General features: G+C 34.6%; 4 protein-coding genes and 1 non-coding gene across 9 annotated transcripts; 3 read left to right on the top strand and 2 right to left on the bottom strand.

Moving 5' to 3' along the window:
- The first annotated feature begins 2,951 nt into the window (after window positions 1-2,951).
- LOC101207093 lies at window positions 2,952-5,765 on the top strand. 2 transcript variants are annotated; one of them, XM_004141015.3, is made up of 6 exons: window positions 2,952-3,230; window positions 3,885-3,955; window positions 4,378-4,476; window positions 4,921-5,047; window positions 5,161-5,275; window positions 5,440-5,765. In XM_004141015.3, the coding sequence occupies exons 2-6, from the start codon at window positions 3,946-3,948 to the stop codon at window positions 5,488-5,490; spliced, it is 402 nt and encodes a 133-aa protein (XP_004141063.1). In that variant the 5' UTR covers window positions 2,952-3,230; window positions 3,885-3,945; the 3' UTR covers window positions 5,491-5,765. The 2 variants fall into 2 exon arrangements, with proteins under 2 accessions (XP_004141063.1, XP_011648592.1); XM_011650290.2 differs by lacking the exon at window positions 2,952-3,230 and adding an exon at window positions 3,258-3,661.
- Window positions 5,766-6,280: 515 nt separating this feature from the next.
- LOC101207334 (UBP1-associated proteins 1C) lies at window positions 6,281-8,960 on the bottom strand. The gene is made up of 6 exons (XM_004141016.3): window positions 8,770-8,960; window positions 8,419-8,493; window positions 8,018-8,148; window positions 7,333-7,813; window positions 6,877-6,990; window positions 6,281-6,756 (listed from the first exon to the last, which is right to left on the bottom strand). The coding sequence occupies exons 1-6, from the start codon at window positions 8,854-8,856 to the stop codon at window positions 6,694-6,696; spliced, it is 951 nt and encodes a 316-aa protein (XP_004141064.1). The 5' UTR covers window positions 8,857-8,960; the 3' UTR covers window positions 6,281-6,693.
- Window positions 8,961-10,337: 1,377 nt separating this feature from the next.
- LOC101208070 (threonine synthase, chloroplastic) lies at window positions 10,338-12,339 on the bottom strand. Its single transcript, XM_004141019.3, has one exon. The coding sequence runs from the start codon at window positions 12,199-12,201 to the stop codon at window positions 10,612-10,614; it is 1,590 nt and encodes a 529-aa protein (XP_004141067.1). The 5' UTR covers window positions 12,202-12,339; the 3' UTR covers window positions 10,338-10,611.
- Window positions 12,340-16,092: 3,753 nt separating this feature from the next.
- TRNAH-GUG lies at window positions 16,093-16,164 on the top strand. Its single transcript has one exon. It is a non-coding gene; the product is annotated as a tRNA-His (tRNA).
- A 171-nt stretch (window positions 16,165-16,335) lies between these two features.
- On the top strand, window positions 16,336-22,022 carry LOC101207829 (protein Brevis radix-like 4). Of its 4 annotated transcripts, none has more exons than XM_011650289.2 (8): window positions 16,336-16,496; window positions 16,587-16,715; window positions 16,825-17,015; window positions 17,137-17,516; window positions 19,028-19,163; window positions 19,385-19,782; window positions 20,528-21,382; window positions 21,515-22,022. In XM_011650289.2, exons 4-7 carry the CDS (start codon window positions 17,146-17,148, stop codon window positions 20,604-20,606), a joined length of 984 nt encoding a protein of 327 aa, XP_011648591.1. In that variant the 5' UTR covers window positions 16,336-16,496; window positions 16,587-16,715; window positions 16,825-17,015; window positions 17,137-17,145; the 3' UTR covers window positions 20,607-21,382; window positions 21,515-22,022. The 4 variants fall into 4 exon arrangements, with proteins under 4 accessions (XP_011648591.1, XP_004141066.1, XP_031737425.1 ...); XM_004141018.3 differs by having other exon boundaries at window positions 16,825-17,020; XM_031881565.1 differs by having other exon boundaries at window positions 16,807-17,020.
- The last annotated feature ends 204 nt before the right edge of the window (window positions 22,023-22,226 follow it).

Raw genomic sequence — 22,226 nt, 5'->3', positions numbered from 1 at the left:
TATGGATTGATTCATCACTAAACCAACGTATTTCATTCACCTCCACATGTCACTTACCTCAATCTTACATTACTTTATCATTTCAAAATTTCTATTTTGGTTTATAAGTTTTAAAAATTAATATTTTTAGTTCTCCACTTTACAAGTACAAATTCATTTGATTATCGAGTTTTTTAAATGTATATTATTAATCTTTCAATTAAAAAAAATAGATTTACAAGGTATTAAAACTATTTTATGTTTAATTTTTTAAAAATAATTTTATGGTATTTTAGATTTTAAAAAAACTAAGTTTGTAGGTAATATGATTTTTTTAGAAGTTATTCTTTCAATTTAAAATGTCTTGTGATAATTTAAAATAAAAATATAAAGTTATTTGAAAAACCTTCTAAATCTATTTTTAAAAAATCCAACATTGAAAAGATACACTGACAATATAACGATCAAATGGGTCTATTATTATAAACACGAGAACTAGAAAAAGTTTATTATAAAACTCATGAACCAAACATACATATTCATCGAAACTGAATGACTACAAATGTAATTTTCCTACTACTCTTTTTTTATTATCAATACTTGTTAAAATATAAAAAAACATATCTACATGATTAAACTTTACCCTTCTTTTTAAAATATATACGTTGTTTCAAAAGTTATGATATTACCCATTTTTTCAAATGGTATTTTAAAACGACTATTATATTTTACTTGATACATGTTTTTAATAAGCAATATCCAAAATCTATCGGTGAGTTCAATTTCAATAGAATTGAAATACGACATGAAAAAACACAAGTCTCATAAGTCAAACCCTCGAATTCAGGATTAACCAATCAAATAATAAGAATTATATCACTAGCAAATACCTTTAAACGAACTCAATTCTGATACTTTACAACCTCAAAATAGTCGTAACCACTCTAAATGATCGATTAACACTACACAACAGCCACAAGTGAGCTTCGTACCAACAACATTATGAAAATAATCTCATTCCCCAATTGAAAAGAAAACAAAAAAGTCTCGATGAGAATGAGAACTCCAACTTGATCATTCCATGTGCTTAACAAAAAGTAATTGTGATGGTTGTGTGAGTTTAATGCAGGAACACATGTTAGTCTAAATGTTAGAAAAAGTTAAAACGGCTAACAATACATATGGAAATGCGTTACAAATCGGTTCGTTGGTATTCTATTGTTAATATATAACAAAGCATTTGTAAAGAGAAAATTCAACAAAATAGCGACATGTGGCCGCCCTACCAACGTTTCTTTACAACACATTTTTTGGAAAAATCAAGCAGCGAGCCGACGGAGTACTAATAATGTCAAACATTTCATTACAATACTGAAATAAATAATTCTATTATTTGGGCTGCCATTTTAGATATATAGTATGGACTTTCAATCTAATATATTCATACTTTATTCTAATTATACAATAAAATAACTTCATATTTGTTCTTATTACATATTCATTGCCAATTTGCCACTCTTAAGAAGATAATTCAAAATTTAACAAATTTAATGCTAATGGTCAATTTTTAGATATAGTTGTGTCAATCATTACTAACAAAGAACCTGAAGTAATACTAATTCATTGTTCAATTGCATACATGTGAAAAAAAGAATTCAAAATCATACAAAGTTGACAATAGTAAGTGCAAATTGCATTTTTTTTAAAGCACAAGATTGAATAAAAACTGCAGTATAAAATATTAAATGGTATGAAAATTATAATCAAATAGTACCTTATTCAATTTCGTTCCCTAACTATTTTGTTTTTTATTTTCTAAAAATTAAATACATGTTTGCATATAAAAGGACTAAAATTTAAAAATGATTTTTTTTTAGTTTTTAAAACTTTGCTTTATTTTAAAAAATAACGGTAAATTATAGATGAAAATAAGAAATTTAAAAGTGGAAGTTGTGTTTATAAATTTAATTTTAAAAAGTTTTAAACTAACAGCCAAATGAGAGGGCTGATAATTACTTTCAAATTTTAGCTTTATTTTTTAACAGTGGAAAATGCATATAAAAAATTAGAATTTTAGATGTGAAATTAAAACTATAAACCGTAGTTGTAGGTTCATATTTCTTATCATATATTTATGTTTATTTCTTATTTTTTTTGGAAAACTTATATTTATGCTTTGATATTCTTAAAAAGAACATATTTGTATAACAAAATAGTTATTTAGATTTACTTTAATTTATGCTATTACTTTCAAATGTATATCATACCTTAAGAAACATATTTTAAATTATATCCTAACCTCTTCATTTGTTATTATCATTTTTTACAACAATCTCTTAATTTATTTTGAACATTTATTAGACTAAAATATAGTTAATACACCATACAAATTTATAAAATCAGAAGTAAGAAAGAAATGTAAAATTGAACTCTAAAAACTATTGAAAGATGCATAATTGAAGAAACAAATGATGTATTTTTTGTCCGTATAATTCTTTCATTTTAGAAGACGTCGATTGTAATTGAACTTTCGACGTTTTTAAGTTGGATTTTGGATATACCACTCTTGGAAGTGAAATTTTATGATATGTTTTTTTAATTTGGTCGAGTGTTGATTATAAAATTAAATAAGTATAAGTCAGCCATTGTTTGGTACTATTCTGACTTGAAATATATAATTTTCTCACTAATTTATTTATTTCCCATTTGACAGTTTATATGTATATATTTATAGATTTGGAGAAGAAAATTATATATTTATAGAAATTGAAAAATTACTGAGAATATTAAAAATGTTAAGAATTATTTATTTATTGAAAAGGCAATAATAATTAGGAAGGCAGAGAGTAGAAAGAAGGGGAAAGGAAAAGGGAAGAGGCCGTATTGTGATTGCGAAAACATTTATGACTTCGCATTAAATATTAAATATTAATGGCCTCATCTACAAATAGAGAGAGTTATGGTGGTTGATATGTAAAAAAGAACTAAAAAGGAAAATTTTTAATTTCGAGGGCTGTTCGTTATTTTTCAAGTCTCACAACACAAACAAGCCAAGGGAGTCAATTTTCTCAGCTTTTAGGTGATGAGAGATGAAGTCGATCGTTGCTTGACGTTTAAATTTCCTGCTTTGTTTAAGGAAAGCGTGTTCTTTCGTTAATTCATACGCCAATTCCATCTTTGATCCGTCCAAAGCCACAGAAATTGCCGTTTCACTCGTTTCCATCCATCCACTCATCTATTCATCTGTTTCGGTATTTTTCTTCTCTGATTCTTCTTTACTGTTCCATTTTCCTCACGTTTTTTGCTGCTTCTGCTCAATTTCTCTGCTCTTACTGCTTTAATTCGAGTCTATAGTAGCTTCTTCTTTGATTTCTCTGTTGTTTTGCTCTGTAATTGATGGATATTCGGGGAACTGTCCCTTCATTTGTGGATGATGACAAGACGGCGATTGTATCCACGATCTAGCTTTCTTTTGGTTACTACTGGGTTTGGAGTTTCGGATTTTTGGCAGCTGAAGAAGTCACTAATTCTATTCTTTTCCCTTTCTGCTGAGAATTATCCACTTATCTTTTATTCTTGACTTTGGCGTGGGAATATGGCTACGATTCATGAAGTCTAGTTTTGGTCAAGCTAGGTTACCTATTCATCTGACGGCTTTTGGAAGATTGAAAAGTTCCATAAGGTCGTTGTGCTCAACTGAACTAGTGTTTTATTAAATGAGGTTTAATGAACTAATTGGTATACGAATATTGGATTGTTTAGAGGTATTTGGAATGTAAATACCAAACTTAGGTAAATTTTCAATCCAGTTTCAATCTTCTGTTTGCCGCATTTGAAGAATATATAGCTATCTTGTTGGGTGTCTTTCCTTCAGACTTCTGAGTAGATTTTGATCTTTGACACAGGTTTACAAAGTGGATACTGCGAATTCTAAGAGTTCATTCTTCCATAAACACCGGCTTCAGCATGGATCCAAGTAACTTAATTCTTCTTATAACTTGGGTTGCTCATGATATCACTTACGGTTGGGGGCATAACCTAAAATTTAAAAAGAAGAAAAGCATGACTATGTATATTGGGTGCATTAGATGATTTTATTTGTGAGTTTGTAGCATGGTTCTTACTTAAGTAATTTATTTGATCTTGAGATTCTTTAGGTGTCTTGGACATCCATACATGCCTATACTCATTTTTTATGCTTTCACTGCATGGTTATACTTTTTATTGAAGAATCTGGGCACATTCAGAGTTTTAAGCTTGTTGATTTAGTGTCCGTCCTTTTATGATACACGTTTGCGGTCTTTGTCAAACCAATAATACACATTGAACTGTAAATAGTTTTTACGAAATAGTTGGAACGATTACTTGAGTTGTGAACATGTTTTGGCGATGTTACAGATGGAAAAATGGACCAGACGGTGCAACTGGTGAAATCGGTCTCTGATAAGCATCTTGATCTTTTGAGGCCATCTGCCCGAATTTGTTCAATATTCAAAGGTAAGTCGGGAATAAAAAGAGACATTTATGATATATGATGCATATATTATTACCTTGTATTGGTGGCTCTTTAATGAAATTATTTTTCGTAAAAAAAAAAAAAAGGAATGAAATTAGTTGAACCATTTTTAAAATGCCTTTATATTATAAAGGACGCATTGCCACGCCACATTCCTGTGGAATTTCTGAAATCGATAGGGGTTTCGTTTTTTATTGCTCCATTATGAGGGAAGGTTGAGATGATATTTAATAGCGTCATTTTCTTTGCTACTCGACGGTGTATGGTCTTGATGGTAGGGGTTTATCACTCCGGTAGTCCATTTTCTTTGTACTTACCTATGAATTACAGAAATCTCTTAAGATTTTTTCAATTGGAGATGTTGATTACGAGTGTCTTTTGCTTGTATATTCATCTATGCTCAAAATGGTTGATAATACACCTAGGCCAAGGAAAAGATGCTCCAGACCACATAAGGAGCAAATACACACTTCTCAGAGATGTAGAGGATGCTCAAGTAGGGCTATATGACAAGCCTCTCCCGTGTTTTGGCTGCGGAATAGGATGGTTTTCGTGAGTATTATGAAACTCTCTCGTCTACTTACATTTCATGGAACGTCTATCTTTGCCTACGTCCAGTTTTTCGAGTTTCCTAATTTTACCTTTGTATCTGTCTTTCCATTCAGTTTCCTCCTGGGGTTTTTTTTCCCATTGCTGTGGTACTATGCCACGATTCTCTACTTCTGGAATGCTCGCAGAGATCCAAGGGAACGAGCTGGATTAGCTGCGTCTGCCATTGCTGTAAGTGACTCCTCCGTTTCTCCCAGTCCCTACCCATAATAAAGAAAGGAAAGAAGAAGAAACAAACATAACTGACATCAATTCTTACATCTTCGCCATTTATTATGAGTTCGTCGAATATGATTGAGTTTTCTGAAGAAGCAAAAAATGTTGAAATGTTGCAGGCACTTGCATGTTCAATCCTCTTGTTAATCGTGGTAGCTGTTCTTCTATGATAGCTCGCATTCTCAATCTTGGTCCCTTCAGTCTAGCCAATGCAATTTCAATCTGAATAGGTTACGTGGATGTGCAGATAAATGATTGAAGTGTTCTGTTGCTGATTTTGGTGATTTCTGCTATTTTCCATTGCAAAAGAAAAAAATATGCAAATGTTTATAAATCATATATACGTATATTTTGCCACCTCTTTCAGAAGAGAGTTGTCGCATTTGTAATACACAAAAGAAAACGTAATACATAAATTTAGATCCCTTTAATATTTTAGTCCAAAGTCTAGAACCTCAATGCTCTTCGTGTGAAATTTACAAAATAATAAAAACTTAGCAAGTGAAACTTTAACAATATGTTAGAAACTAAGTTATCTCCATCTCTAGAGGTTAGAGATTCAACCCAAATGGACACACTAAAAAAGTCCTAGGTTACATCTATCTTTGAACTAAAATTGCCATAAAACCAATCAAGTTTCTCTTCTTTCAAAGTGTGAAGACAGACCATCAAAAGTAGTTTTCCATATAAAAAATTGAGCCACTTAAAAAATGTGTTGTTCATCCTTTACTAAACTCATATCAAAGTATCAATATCACGTGACAAATACATCAAGTCAGTAAAGAAACACATTGAAGACGAAACATGAATCTCGTTGTTATATTCATTCAAGGAATTGCACAAGAAAATCAACAATGTCTCTCTTCAATTTTTTTTTTAAAAATATATTTTAAAATGCAGATTGGAATTCAACCTAATGAGTTTTTCTCTAAGGAAACAATCAAATTGAGCAAGAAACAATTGAAAAATTAAGTACTTCATCCTCCTTAAGGAATAATAATAATGTTATATCAAAGAGTAGGAGGGCAAAGGAACCCCAACTAGGAAATTTAACGTTTGTTCTACAATGATTCCAAACCGGAGGAACAAGATGACTCATTGTCCCTGTTTTTTTTTTTTTTTTTCCTTTCCTTTTTTCTCCCTTCTCTTTTCACTGAATGGATTGCAGCAACCTAGATGTAATGAGCTTGGTTCGGTTGACACCATCCTATAAAATATAATCCTATAAACGTTGCAGATTGTACCCCAACTCAATGAAATCTTCTAACTTTGGCTTTGGCAAAATCAGCCATCTACAACTCTCAAGACAAAAATGGGGGAACTAAGCAATTGGCGAGAATCTGATTTGCAATGCTATAAAGATGGTGCTTAGCTCAAGCTTTAGCTGTTAGCCGAACATATTTCTTCTCAACAGCAAATTTTGAACTTGAATTGATCTGGCAGACACAGACAACAAAATTATTAGCAAATGGTTTCAATTTTCAAAGTTAACTATACTTAAAGCAGTCGTATAGATATACAATATCAGCTTAGAAAATATAGTCAGATGAATCAACCTTTTGATCAAGCATCCCAATAAGTTTGGTTTCATCTTCTGTGACACCGGATTCACGAATAGACTTCAAGGTGAGTTTTCTTAGTTTTGACAACTTAAGAACACCATCAGGATTCTGTCATATCCAACCAAAAGATAAAAATGGTAGTATGTTAAAAACTGACATGAAGAGAAAGCATTACAAAAACGAAAAGGTACTTTCAAAATTTCCTCAAGGCCTTGCTATAGCTATACTACTGGCATTAATATCTCATAAGGCCGTGTATTAACCTATGCAGCATTTTAGAATTCTCACTTCCAGTTGAGAAATCAACAATCTCATCATGGGGGCCGTTCCATCAAAAAATATTTTTAGAAAAACTTGTAAACAGTCAAGACTATGGTCAAGAAAACTATCGGGGACACAAACTAATAGGAATGACGTGGCATATGAAATAAGAGAACTGCAAAAACATACAGATTTCAAAATTGACGTTATCAGCTTTTTCCACTTAATCTTCATTTTCAAATCTTCTTTCAGAGGTTTGGACGCTCTGGCCTCATCCTTTATTGGCTCAATTTCAGCTTCGGTTGCCTGAATAACCTCCCCATTACCTCTATTTGGATCATCATCTTTAGTCTTTTCTGTTGAAGCACCATCCACAGCATCTCGTTTCCTCTTTTTCTTCGTGTGTGAAGCACCATTTTCTTCTTCAAACTTTCCAAGTTCACTTTTAGCTTCAAGCTGATCTTGCAACTTTTCAGCCCCAACACGTCCATTTACAGCAACTTCGCATTTGGGAGTGCCAACAGCAGCAAGCTTTTGATCTGGAACAGTTTCCTCCGTCTGATTAGATTGTTTTTTTGCAGCATGAAACCCACGGGCTTTTGCTTTGTGCTTCTTTCCTTCTGCATGAAGCAGCAAAGTCTGTTTACTAGTAGCCTTGGTATTGCAAAGACTGCAAAAAACACATGATACATAGTACATACACACAAAAAAAAAACCAACTTAGAACCAGATTAACCGATCTCAATAAATCATTACAAGTTTTCAGTGCTCTTATTTAACAATCATCATAACACTAACGGCCATTAATCTAGACCATGTTTATGTACATATACAACAGGGAGGAAAATGATAACGGAATAAAAAATAACAATACCTGCAAAACCAAGGAGGGCGCTCAGATAATCCAACGAGGATATCAAAATCAGGTTGTTGTTTTGAATCCTTATTGGACTTGGGGGTGGTGACACTCATGGCTGCTCCTTGCCCCTTCGGACCATATTTCTCCTGCAAGAAGTAGACAAAACTTGTAAATAGAAACACAACACAGTCTGCCTACTGAAGCTACGGCAGCAAGCAATGTGCATGGTGTTTAAAACTTTGATCAGTACTACAGGGCAGAACAACCAAACAAACTAAATTTCACAAAAGTCATGGCCATATGCACAAATACGATTAACCTTTATTTCAAGAAGGATGCATTGTTATGGATAATCCATTAAATGCAATTTCCGTTTAACCGGCAGAATAACGGAGCATCAAAAATAAAATTCTTACCGCTTCTGTGATACATTGAGTATGGCCTTGTACGCTTTCCTGCCCAAAGGTTTGTCCACAATCGATGCAAGACAACTACAGGAAATAACAGTTACAAATTAGAAGAAAATACGAAAAGGGGGGAAATAAACAGTATGACGAAATCGAAATGCAATCCAAATCATCTCCATGGTAGAACTCTAGAGTTCACCAGTACAAACACACAAAACGTAATTTCTTATTGACAAAATTCCAAAATTTACATCGTTTTTTAAGAGAAAAAGCGGAGGAAACGCATTTTTCTTGCGAATAGCTTGTGGAGAAAAAATTGTATTTTCCGATTTGGGTTCAACGAGGAGAAAAAATCGAAACCTTGGTAGCGGAACAAGTTCTGAAGTGATTTGGCAGCTTGGGTTTCTTGAGATTGTCGCCGCAATCCTCGCATTGAAACCACACCATCTCTACGCAACCAAGCTCGTAGTAAAAACGGCAGATTGTGATCTTTGAGAGACGGACAGCGAAAAGCAGATACGAGTTTGGTCTAGGGTTTTAAATTTGGCCTTTTCATATATAAAAATATATATATATATTATTCAATTTTGTCAATTTTTTTTCTCTTCTTTTTAGTTTTTATTGTAAAATCAAATAAATTAAATATTTTACACTTTTGTTATTTTAAAAAATAAAATATAGATCACATTAGTTTTTTCCTCTTTCTCTACAACTTCAAACAACAATTGATGTTGAATAGAGCTCAATTTGGCACGTTTAATTTGTATTCTATCCTAAATTAATTTGAATTTTAACTTTATATCAAACAAAATATCTCAAGTTTTTATTTGGTATTATCACTTTACTTTGCTTTTGATACTATTAAAAAAAGAATCATACCAATGAAAATAATTGTCTTCACTTGTATATCCAAAATTCTCCTCTTATTCAAATGATGTGGGACTTTAATCGCATTACACTCATTTATCATTTTTTGAAGAATGTTGCAAATGTACTCCATCATATTCATTAGAATTACCTTAACACGAAATATCATTGAGAAAAATAAGGTTTACCCCATGTGGGTTCAAGTTCCAAGAATCGTTAGGAAATTGCATATTTTGAAAATAAAAATCATAACCTTGAGTTTTGGGTTGACTTCGAGTTTGTCTTGTATCACGTAAAGAAACAATTGAACTAATTTTAGTGACTAAGGTTAGAACTCATAATATATCGAGAACAAAAGTTTATGTTGACAATAGCAATATTACACATGACCCAAGTGGAGGGACAATGAATTGTATAAATAGTCTCATTCATCTATCTTTTTAAGTGTTTAAGGAATGGAAACACTTGGTTGGTTTCAGTACAAATTAGATGAATTAAGTAAATTCATTTAAGTGTTTAAGGAATCAAGCACTACAAATTAGATGAATTAAAAAAGGCAAATATATTAAAATTTTCACCCATTTTTTTCAACCAACTCTATCTCACTTTATGTAGTTTACCTTTAGTTATTCGACGAAGAATCTCACCGTGCATGAGGTCTACTCAATTGATAGTCCAAATTTTATTATAGTTAAACATCCTTGTAAAACTTCATCATTATCCCTACAAATTGTATCTTTCTAAAGTTCATCTCTAATCTCACCTGTTTATATTAAAGGATATGGTCATAAAAGAGATAAGTTGTATTATTTGTATTATCTTGAGCTCTTCGATTGCACAATCAAATCAAACTTTCCATCTATATTTTTCTTATATTTTGTGCATTGATTTACCTTGAAATCTTGATTTAGTGAAAAATGAACACCAAAATACTCTATTTGAAAATTGAACATATGGAATGTTATTTACTTTTGACTAGAAATCCAAGCCAAATTTAGAGGGAAATGTTAACAACTAAATTAAAATTGAAGCTAAGTTGAATAATTACAATTAAATCAAAATTGAGTGAAACATGGTTAAGTATTTATAATCACATTCTCGGAATTGAATGAACACAAAAAGAGAATAGAGTCATAGACACACAAATAATCAAACAAAAGGAAGAGAGAAATATTTAGTATACACAAAACTTAGGAGAAACAGAAAAAGCCGAGTGGGTAATCTGTATATTTTCATAACAAATATCCAACAACACCAACTACAAGCTCAAAAACAGAGTCTTCGATATTACCTTTAACACGAACCTGAACCTGAAGATTAATCAATGGCGTTTCTCTATAACTCAAATTTAGGATTCTTCCCCGACAAATGCTCCTTAAGAACATCCATAACAGCCCCAAATTCAGCTTTCACTTCCACCGGCGGGTTTGCAAATCGGCATTCCATGCCCGAGATTGCTCTCGAGTGGTAATCGATTTTGGATTGAGTAAATTTCAGACCGTGTGCAGTGCTTACCACCACCGTCCGGTCATTGCCTCCGATGATGCCGCGGTTTCTGAGCTTAATCAGAGCTGTTAATGCCACTCCTGTGTGAGGACAAATGAACATCCCCGTCGAATCAGCCTGAGCTGTGGCGTCCATTAGTTCCTCCTCCGTTGCTTCTTCCACAATTCCGTTGGAGTTTTGCAGAGCGAACACAGCTCTATCTATGGAAACCGGATCCCCAATCTGTATTGCAGAAGCAAAAGTCGTGGTCGCTTTCAATGGCGAGAACTCTTTCCAGCCAGATTTGTAGTACAAGTAAAGTGGATTTGCATTTGCCGCTTGAGCACAAACCAAGCGGGGAATTTTGTCGACGAGGCCTAATTCTTTGCACATTTCAAAGCCTTTGTAAAATGCATATATATTCCCTAGGTTTCCGCCCGGTATGATTACCCAATCTGGTACTTCCCAATCGAACTGTTGAAGGATTTCAATGGCAGCCGTCTTTTGCCCTTCCAATCTCAAACTGTTGAGAGAATTCGCCAGGTAAATCGGAAGCTCCGCCGTGACTTCACGGATTAGTTTCATACAGCCGTCGAAATCGGTATCCATGCTTAATACGAAAGCGCCGTTTGCAATCGGTTGAACTAATTGCGCCATGGAAATTTTATCGGCCGGAAGGAAGACAATAGATGGAATTCCTGCGGCGGCGCAATAGGCGGAGAGAGCAGCAGAGGTGTCTCCAGTCGAGGCGCAACCGACGCCGACGACAGGGCGGTTCATTTTCCGGAGGCGATTGACTTGGCTGACCAAAACGGTCATTCCAAGATCTTTGAAACTGCCGGTGTGGCTAATCCCGCAATGTTTGACCCACAGATCATTCATACCTAGAAACTGTTTCCCAAAACGCTCGGCCCAGAAAAGATTCGAATTACCTTCGAAGGCGCTGACGATGTCGCTGGAGTCAATCTCCGGCAGTACCCACTCTTTCTTGCTCCACACGCCGGACCCGTACGGCCAGGTCGTCTTTCCCACGCGCGAATCGAAGAGATTTCGCCAATACGCTCCGTCGAACTTCTTCAACGCATCCATGTTGTGCTGAACATCGAGCAACCCCCCGGACCGACTTCTATAAACGATATCGTCGAGCGAGTACCATTCGGAGGAATCATACCCAGAACCAAAGGGCACATACTTGGCCGAGAAATTACGGTCGGCGTCAACGGCCACAGAACGATGGCGATGGGAATCATCTTGGAACTGATGGGTGTGAACTCCAAGGGGCAGAGATGAGTCGATAACATGGGAGGGAGCAGAGTCAGAAGTGGCTGAGGAACAGACGAGGGTGAAAGGGGAGGAAGAATTCCGACGAGTGGGACGGCGGAAGAGGGAATCGGGTTTGGGAGAGAGAGAGGTGTTGAAAGAAAAGAGAGAAGATGCCATTTTCAGAGGAGATGTTTGGTTTGAGAGAAGAGTCGACGGCTGCCGCCGGAAAGAGATGTAAATTTGTGGTGTCAATTGAAAAGAAAGAAAGGGCCCATTTTATACGGCTCACTCCTTACTCACAAATCAACTCATCCTTACCTTCAAATTCAATCGTGTGTATAATTTAAGAAGAAGAAAAAAACTTAATTTGTGTCACGATTAACAGGTGCCATTTATTCATTTAAATCACTGTCTTCTTTTTCATTTTAAAATTAATAATAATAATAATAAATATGTATTAAGGAGTGGTGTGGTTTCCTTTTTTTTTTTTCCTTTTTTGAAGAGTGAAAAGGGGAAGAGATTAAATTAAGCAATTATCTCACTTTAAATGACAAAATCGTACTAATTAAATCACTATTATAACTGTCCATTCCAAAGTAGCTAAATACATTATATTTTTTATTGCTCCCAATCTGAATTAGCTGTGTATACATGATTCTTTTCTCGCATTTGTTATAATAAAAAAGTTAATTTTTTGTTCTTCTTCTCCTGGTTGCAACTCCCACATATACAATTACACAAATTTGGAAGAGAAAGGAAAAATACTCATTGTAGAAAAAAGTTTTGAAATTTTAATTAATGCACGTGTGAAGTTGTGGTGTAGCTGACAACAAATAATGGGGGTTAATGACAATCACATATTCATAGTGAGGTTCCTTTTGTAAAAGCAGAGAAAAAAAAAACGTTTTTAATATTTTGATTACAAAAGGATAGAATAAAAATAACAAAAACAAATAATATTGGATGCCTATTTATTGTGTAGTATATTGGATATGGGTGTATATTAGATTTCTGTTGAGAGTCAATTTATTTGGTTTGCACTGAAAGAATGTCTAAATTGAATTACTGAAAATGGGTTGGAATATAAAAGTAGCATCTTTTAGGAGTTGATTGATATCATTTAATAAATATTTATTCTATTCCATCATGTATTTTGACTAAAAAAGAATAAAGGAAAAAGAGTGCAACCTCTTATCTATCCTAAATAGCAAACACAGGAAGAGGAAGTGGAAGAGGAAGTGGAAGAAGAAGGCAAGCTTAGTCTTTGTTTGGTTGGATATGCAAAGTGGTGAGTCCAAATTGAAATTGAAGCCCAAAATCAAAGGGCTTATTGGGCCGTACTATCAAAATAACACATGTATGGGTTGGAGACTTAAAGATGTATGAAGAGATAAGTAGCACGTGCCCCTCACATCGGCACTTGGTTCATCGGTCAACCTCATTATCAAATCATGCATATCTAATCTCTTCCTCTAAGCATTCATACTTCACTACTGCACTTGTTTTTACCATTTAAGTTAACCAATTTTTATTGCTTCTAACTTCTTTTTATATATAATCTTCATACATTTGTAATGGGTTAAAAGACATAATTTCAACTTTTATTGTGTCAAATACACCTTTTATATCAACATTTTAAAAACTCTAGATTTGTTTAATAACGATTTAGATATTGTTTGATAACTATTATTTATTTTTAAATTTGGACTATAAATAATACCTCTACATTTAAACTTTTTTACTCATCTATTTTTAACCTATGTTTAAAAAATCAAACAAAAATTTGAAAACTAAAGAATGTTGTACTCTTTGACCATTTTTTTTCTTTTGTATTTTTTAAATTTAAGTTTATTTCCTTTCTATATCTCATTTTATCTGGATTATTAATGAAATTCCAAAATCTGAAAAATGTACCCAAACACATTTGGTGTAATGTTTTTAAAACATTATAAAAGAAATTTGGTGGTGAAAGTAGTTTTTAAATATGCTTAAACAAACGAAAAAACGATTGTCAAAAGTTGTTTAAGATCTCAACAGTTGCAAATCATTTAATAAATTTGTGGGAAATTAGACCTAGTTTTAAAAATCAAATATAAGGATCGAAAATCAATGTTAAATATTTAAAAATTATTTGTTAAAGTTTAGAATAAAACAAACAATTGTTCAAAAATCAATTTTACAAAATCAACCATAGGGTTGGTTTAGGGGCAAGAGATTTAACTGGGTCGATTGGGGCCCAAGCACGGTGGTATGACCAAGCCCATATCATCTTCCCTTCTTGGGCCATGTTTAGTTTTGGACTTCTCTCATTTTGGCCCAAAACTTGCTGTCTTCAATTTCACATGTCATTAGGCCCAGATCACCCATAGCATTCTAAATTTAAATGGTTGGAACTACAATTATATAATTTAATATGAAAATAGAATTTAAACTTTATGTCTTAGATAATTATGGTCTCATTTAGAGTAGCGCTTAAGTTTTTTTTTTTTTCTTCAAAATAAGTGATCACTAAAGCCACAAATTCAATTTTTATTTTGGAATTAAAACTAGCTTTTTCAATGGTTTCTTTTATTTATTTTAGACCAACTCTTTAGTCCAAGAATTCTATATTGATAAGGGCATAATTGTATCTTTGAAAAATGAACATGGACTTAGAGTTGATATTGATGTTCCTTAGTGGTGGATTAAGATGACACCCAAAATGTTCAAAAATCTATCAAATTTTAACAAGTATCAAAAGTCACCTTAATTGAGATTTAAATATTGGTAGGTGGTAAAATATATATAGTTTTATTTTCTAAACTTGTATTTGTGTTTGTAATTTTTTTTTTTTTTTGTTAAATAAAGGCATGTTCTAAATGTGAAGGAAGTGAACATAATTCACATATAGTTGTGGTATGTAGATGACAAATCAAATAATTTAAAAATGTGAAATGAATAATCAAATATATGTTAAAAGTTGGATGTGCATGTTCATATACCATTACCCCAATTATATTAATTATTGAAAGAAAAGAAGAGATGCATATTTAATATGAATAAACACGAAACATAAAACTAATAGAAAAACTTTGAAAGTAATAAAGAAAGAAATAAAGAATGAACACAAAAATGGGGGCCATGTAATGCGGATTTGTCCATTTGAAGGAGTTGTTTGCACATACAACATTATTGTTTCTTTTGTTAAGCATTCACATTTGTCTTTGCTAATCATTTCATTAGTGGACACCATTTTCTTCCTCCCCTCCACCTAAATTCATGTCAAATTACCAAATTACCCACTTTCCTCCCTCCCTTTTGCTACCCTTTACTGTCAGAAAAGGAAAAAAAAAAAAAAGAGTTGTCAAATACCTTTAAGAATTTGTTGGGCGGCAATTATTGGGCACAACCATCAATTCATCGTCTCTATACCCTAAAGTGCTCCTCCTAATTACTTTCTTTTAAACAACATATTCAATTTTTCATCTCCATTATCATGTCTCATTTTCCTTCACATCCAATTCTTTTGTCACCTGTCTTGATCTTCAATATTTCAATATTTTAGTGGTTTGTAATTTCAAATTACCTATAACACTTGATGGGTTTTGTTAGACACAAACTAGTGTCGTTTTCATGGAAATTGGAGAAAGTTGATTTTTCTGATTTTTTTAAAAAAATTTCTCAATCTTAGTTTAGTATTTAAATAACACACTTATAAATATTTTGGTTTGTTTTCAATTACCGAGTATCGAGTAAGTTAAGCTAACAAATAAGTGACTATACAAAAGAAACATGTAATCATAATGCTAAATTACTTGAGAGTTAAGAAAATAAGAAAGTAGCTATCCAAAAGTAATATTTTATCCATACATACAACCATGTAACAAAACATATGACAATCAATTATTCATTCCCTCGTAAAGCCATATTGTAGGGATTCTTGGAGATTCCGATAAAAACATGAAATGTAAAAGAAGAATAATACATTATACACAATACAATTGATATCGACATAGATATGCACGTCTTTGATACACTAAAAGAAATTTCAAAAGTTGTATTTAATTAAAAGAAATACGAAGTATCAAAGTGGCTGTAGTTTAGTGGTGAGAATTCCACGTTGTGGCCGTGGAGACCTGGGCTCGAATCCCAGCAGCCACAACTAAACAAACTTTTTTTTTTCGTCGTATACCAAATAAATGAATGGGCCAGGCCCAAATGGGATGAAATGGGCTGCTGGGTTTACGCCGAAACTTGAAATCACAAAAGAGCAGAAAGAGCGCGCAACGGCAACCGGTATATAGCCGGTAGCAGGTAAAGGACAAAGGGAAATCTTACGGTTGGTGAAATGAAAAAAAATAAAAGAAAAATTGAAGACATGCCATAATTGCAATTGCCCGGCAACTAACAATTTGTTTTACACTCATTTCCGCTTCTTTTCACTTCCCGCCGGAGTATACGCCATTTCTTCTCCGATCACACGCTTTCTTCAGGTTTCTTCTTCTCTATTTTCACACAAATTTCTTCTCCATTTTCCTTTCACTACTAAATATGGCCAGATTGTCAATTTCTGGGTTTTACAGGGAATCGCTGCAAGCTTAGTCTATGGTTGAATTGAATCAGGATATCGGTGGCGTCTGGTTTTCATCCCCTCAAAACTGAACCTGAACAGTTTATCCCTAATTGTTTAGGAGAAAAAGAAGGATTCAAGAGTGAGATTCTCTGCTTTTTACTCTTAGTCCTCATCGTTTTGTTCTTCATCAACTTCCATGTACATATATTTCTTTTAAAGTTCATTATTAGAAAATTTGTTTGTATCAGCGTTCGAAAGTGAGTGGCAGCAATTTGGCATTTATTTCGCTTCGGGAGAAGTACTGCACTGTAAGAGGTGAAAATGCTGACATGCATAGCTCGTTCTAAGAAACTCGGAGATGCCTCCTTGAGTCAAATTGAAGAACCAGACTCCGACAATGGACTTGAAAACAAGCAACAATCTGTCAAATCTCTGACAGGTCAGGTACTTTCACATCAAATTCCTTCTCTTTTAGTTATCAGTTTCTTGTTCTAGTGACTGGAATCAGGAATGGGGGCATTTAATGTTTATATTCCCCGGTGGTTGTCCATTGATTTTAGCTCAGAGACATGGCGTTAAAAGCGTCGGGGTCGTATCGAACTTGCAACCCTTGCGCAGGGCCGATACCGCAGAGTCGACTGAAGAATTGCAGCTCACAGTCGGATGCGGACTCAGAGCGGTTCAAATGGGCTTATAAGCGAAGCGGTAGCTTGAGCTCGACGAAAACGAGGACATGGGGGAAGGAAATGGAAGCGAGACTGAAGGGGATTTCAAGCGGAGAAGGAACCCCCAATTCACTGAGTGGGCGGCGAGTTGACCCAGTTGTGTACGTTGAGGAGAGCGAACCAAAGGAGTGGGTGGCCCAGGTGGAACCCGGCGTGTTAATCACTTTCGTTTCGCTTCCTCGCGGAGGGAATGATCTGAAACGGATACGTTTCAGGTACGCTCTATACAGAATCATATCAACGGTGTAGATTTGTCGTTTGACTTTAATCATATATCGTATGTGATTAAGGATCACCTCTCCGCCATCTTTTTCTGACTTTTTTAATTAGTTGGTCATTTAGAATTTAGAAACAGAAAAAAAAAAGGGCCTGGGAGGTGCTGCGGTGGTGTACAATGTAAACTATCATTTTCTGTTCAGTCTTTTTGGTTTATTCTTCCTTCTGGAATTTCCTTGCCTGGGTGCACCACTAGAGTTTAAATATATGGTTTCAGTGTTTTGGGTTGGAAATGAAGAGGAAAAAAGTATTCAAAAGAAAAGAAGGAAGGAAAAAGAAAACCCTTCAAAAGCAACATTCAAACATACCCTTGGAGTAATCTCCATTGGAACTGTGTTTCTATGTAGGTGGGGTCTGATTTTTCTCAGTAAAGATCACGCCTTCTCATGAAAAGCAATCAAGAAAAAGTCCAAAAGTAGAACTCAATTGTTGGGTGGGGTCGAATTTGATTGTGGTGGGGAAGCTTTATTCCCAGTATTGTCGTCGTGTCGGGGAAGTCTCCTCTCTTTCTTTTCAAGAATTCTTCACGCCTACCCTGAATTCTCGTGGATTTGTCTTCTGCTAATTGAGATTTACCACCAAGCCTCTACTTTACTCACTGGTTTACCCACATGCCAGACAAAATTGAACCACATCTAGGCAACAAACGACGTTACTCTTCATCTCGACCAATTTAAATCTCTCATTTTCAACGGGGGACACAACCAACTAACTAATTGTTTACAATTGTCTCTGCTACATACGACCTGACTCGTTCTTCAACCCCAAATAATTGATTCGAGTGCCTTTGCATAAACTGTTGGCCTCATTTGTAACAATTTGGACCCTTTGTATTGACTTTAAACTACGTGATACCAATTAGACGATCCTATCATATTATCTTTGTCTGTTAGCATAATAAAGATCGACGGGTTTGGATCTAGTGTTGATAGGTCTTGGGTACAGAGTCAATATTGACACCTCGAGAACTACTTTATTCAAAGCAATTAAAGTTTCACCTTGCTTTTTTCCTTTTCATTTTTTTATTATTTACTTTTTGACAAAAGGTAATTGGCTTCCCATTAACAATTTTCATGATTAGCAGCACTAAGGTAAAACTAAAAAAGTTATTGTACGTGACGCAAGCATTATTCTTTGCTAGGTCTCTTGCTGCTTTGAGTCATTTCTCGCTTACTGAAAATGTTTTATCTTTTGTTTGTCCGTGTCTTGTTAACTACGTAAGGAAGTACAATAAAATAGGAAGACAAAGTTTGTAGTTAGTTATAGCCCATAGTATTATCTGACCTCTATGACGGTGATATATACCAATTTCTTTCAATTAGTGTATTCTAATTGCTTCTCAGTATCTCAAAAGATGTGTCTGTCGTTAAACAATAGGGACGCTTCAGAAATGTAATCATCTGGTTTGTATCTAGAGTTTGATTTTTGTTTTCATAACCATTTTGATCAGTCGAGACGTATTCAATAAATGGCAAGCTCAGAGATGGTGGGCCGAGAACTATGATAGAGTTATGGAACTATACAATGTTCAGAGGTTCAACCGGCAAGCTTTTCCTCTTCCAACCCCCCCGAGATCTGAGGATGAGGTAAGCCTGTTTGCTCATTGGCAACACTTGGTATATCGATAGCATTTTGAAATTATAGAAAAATGATGAGATGATGGGTGTTACATTTGCAGACTGGATCCTGTACTTCTGATTCATCACAAAATTTTATTGTGCAACATAATTTGATTGTGGATCATTTTTTTTTTGTGTGTATTGTCTGTCTTATTATATCCTATTAATGAACCCGCCCTCTCCAACAGAGCTCAAAAATTGAATCTGTGGAGAACAGCCCTGTAACGCCTCCTTTAACTACAGAACGCTTGCCCCGCAATCTCTACCGCCCCATTGGAGCAGGTGTGAGCTATTCATCCTCAGATTCACTTGAATATCAGCCAATGCAGTATCGCCAGTACCAAGATTCAGGTCTGACCTCCACTCCTAAACTCTCTAGCATCAGTGGTGCAAAGACAGAAACATCTTCCATTGATGCATCCATGAGAAGCAGTTCATCAAGGGATGCAGATCGTTCAGGAGAACTATCCATCAGCAATGCTAGTGACCTTGAGTCTGAATGGGTCGAACAGGATGAGCCAGGTGTTTATATTACAATCAGAGCTTTGCCTGGCGGCAAAAGGGAACTCAGAAGAGTCAGATTCAGGTATTAACAGGCTAAATCCTCGTGACTTCAATGTATATAACGAACAGTGCTTTCATAAAATTTCTGGAGTTTTCCGTTTCTGCAAATGAGCACCTCGTTACTCCAATAATTGTTAACCAAGTTCGTTTCCAAGGATCACTATCATTAAAAATGAAGTAGCATTGTCTTGGTGGTTAGATAATTTTTCCCTGCATCTTCTAGATTTTCTTATATTTCTTTCATAAGATTGGATGGTATTTCATGTTGCCCACTATATTTTTGTTGAGTTGAGTTCCAACATCAATATTCTCTCGCAAGCCAAATATAAGTCATGGTGATCAGTATCTCTTTCAGCTTAGTGAAATTATGTTAATGTCATGAAAATACTCTTACCTCTTGCCCGGATAACGCTTAGAACTTCAGTATTCGGTTAATATTCTTGAAGTGTATTTAGTCTTACGGGTTCATATTGCTCCAATGGTCCTGCAAGCTAGTCTACATTCATGTCCTTGTTGGTCTACCTATTTTTTAAATGTTTGACGTTATTTTGAACTGAAGGTAGGCCAGGTGGCCCACAGGCTTTCTGTCAGTGTTCATTGTGTCAGGCTGTGGTATGGTTCATACTGTAAATGTAATCACGTCCGACCATAACGTCATATGTGCAACTGCAACATGATTTGTTTAATCAAGTGCATTTTCATAGCCAGAAATCTTATCGCAAGTTCATTTTGTTTTCTGTTCTATTGACTTTCTTTGAATGTTGCAGCCGGGAAAAATTTGGGGAGATGCATGCTAGATTGTGGTGGGAAGAAAATCGAGCCAGGATACATGAGCAATACTTGTGAGAGAGACGGTGCAAGAAAGTTGGCATTGGGCGCTTTTCTAAAGTCTGAAAGAAGTGGTACTTTTTCAAAATTTATGATCATTGCCATACTAAGTAAAAAGTATCCCTTGTAGAGATCTTTCCGGTGCTTTTAGTGTTGGCACCCTATGATGTTTGGGGGTATACATATACATGCGAAACCAAGTCGTGTGTAGGCTTCACAATACGTGGATGTTAGATTATTATTTTTTAATAACTTTTTTTTTTGTTGCCTTACATTTTGGTTGAAGAGGCATTGCCTATGTATCGTAGTATGGTGGGTGTAAAACTTAAATTCCTCATGTGTCAATATCAATGGAAGAGATTAAGATGTGCAGGCTTCTTCCTTATCTCAATTCAAGAAGTGTAGAGAACACGTGTTATTTCTGAGCAATAGAGATATACATTTATGGCCATAAACGAGAACTTCATTTATACTAAAGATGACTACTGAGGATAGTTTTGAAGTCGCGCCCCTATTTAGATTATTGTAGGACTGGATCAAATGGTGTGCAGGAAAAGTCCAATCCAAGTAATTGGCTACTGAATCTTACAAGTTTTAGAAACCTCGAACCTATTTATTTGAATGTTATAAAAATTGCCTGCCTATCTTATTGATCTTAAAAATTGGGAGTGTCTTGAAGAGGCGCAAAAGCATGGCATGGTCAAGCCATTTCGGCAAGAATTGGGAGTGTCTTGAAGAGGACGAATTCTGGGTTTCAAATGGCCATGGGGAACCCTACTGCTTAGGAAGTTCAGGTCTGAGACTTTAACTCCGACAGAAATTGCTGATTTTTGTGTGTTTTGAATAACCATTGTATGAGTTTGATTGGTTTTATAGGTTTGAAATGAGGGAAAGTGATCCACTCTCCTTGTTGTCTGTCTTTGCAGGAAAGGCTCATATTCGACCAAGAATGCTTTGTCACTGCTTTCAATAATCATAGAATCCACAATGATTTGGCATATTAGCAAACAAATCTTGTTTAGGCATTGAAGACAGAAACTTGGGGAGACAGTTATAATTAAGGATTCTAAATGAGTAAAAATAATAAGAAGATCAGGCAAAGATTGGAAGAAATAAAGCGTTAAGTATTTTGTGTGGTACAAAAGAATTGTAGTTAGAACAGAGAAGCAGAAGGTGAAATTTGTAGAAGACAAATGTTAGTGGAGAGTGAAGAGTGTTTCTCAACACCCGACATAGAAGGATTCTCAGAAAATGAGAAAGATTTTATTGCTTAAAATTGCTCCTATATCATCATATGCCGTTGCCATTCCCTTTGGGGTTGCATGTAATGAGTAATGGAAAGCTGTAGACAGGCTAACTTACCCTTTGTCTTGGGTGTAGGGTGCATTTTTGGTCACCTCATTTAAGTTTCTAATAATAATAGTAGTAATAAAAGGATGAAGAAAAGATATTGCAAAACAGCTCAGGTTTTTGGAAGTTGTCACACTTGAAGAATAATGCATTTAACTGTTAGAATTTTGCATTAACGTCTTTTAAGGGAGAGTCTAATTTGAGCCCGATAGCTAAACTGATTGAAGTATATCTTCTATTGAGATGTTAGAGTTATAGACCTCCCAACTTTATATGTCATTGCCATAA

The sequence above is a fragment of the Cucumis sativus genome, chromosome 2 (genome assembly GCF_000004075.3).
Source record: "Cucumis sativus cultivar 9930 chromosome 2, Cucumber_9930_V3, whole genome shotgun sequence".
Lineage (NCBI taxonomy): Eukaryota > Viridiplantae > Streptophyta > Magnoliopsida > Cucurbitales > Cucurbitaceae > Cucumis > Cucumis sativus.
Note: the sequence above shows the minus strand (reverse complement) of the source record. Positions and strands in the feature narration are given on the sequence as shown.

Excerpts from the sequence above, each read along its gene's own strand:
- LOC101208070 (XM_004141019.3), bottom strand. The coding sequence starts at position 12,201 with ATGGCATCTTCTCTCTTTTCTTTCAACACCTCTCTCTCTCCCAAACCC.
- LOC101207829 (XM_004141018.3), top strand. The coding sequence starts at position 16,898 with ATGCTGACATGCATAGCTCGTTCTAAGAAACTCGGAGATGCCTCCTTG. Across the intron at positions 17,021-17,136 it reads TCAAATCTCTGACAGGTCAG|CTCAGAGACATGGCGTTAAA; the intron begins GTACTTTCACAT and ends CATTGATTTTAG. Across the intron at positions 19,783-20,527 it reads CTCAGAAGAGTCAGATTCAG|CCGGGAAAAATTTGGGGAGA; the intron begins GTATTAACAGGC and ends TGAATGTTGCAG.
- LOC101207093 (XM_011650290.2), top strand. The coding sequence starts at position 3,588 with ATGAAGTCTAGTTTTGGTCAAGCTAGGTTACCTATTCATCTGACGGCT. Across the intron at positions 5,048-5,160 it reads TGCGGAATAGGATGGTTTTC|TTTCCTCCTGGGGTTTTTTT; the intron begins GTGAGTATTATG and ends CTTTCCATTCAG. Across the intron at positions 5,276-5,439 it reads TAGCTGCGTCTGCCATTGCT|GCACTTGCATGTTCAATCCT; the intron begins GTAAGTGACTCC and ends GAAATGTTGCAG.
- LOC101207334 (XM_004141016.3), bottom strand. The coding sequence starts at position 8,856 with ATGGTGTGGTTTCAATGCGAGGATTGCGGCGACAATCTCAAGAAACCC. Across the intron at positions 8,494-8,769 it reads GAACTTGTTCCGCTACCAAG|TTGTCTTGCATCGATTGTGG; the intron begins GTTTCGATTTTT and ends TATTTCCTGTAG. Across the intron at positions 7,814-8,017 it reads CGCCCTCCTTGGTTTTGCAG|TCTTTGCAATACCAAGGCTA; the intron begins GTATTGTTATTT and ends TGTTTTTTGCAG.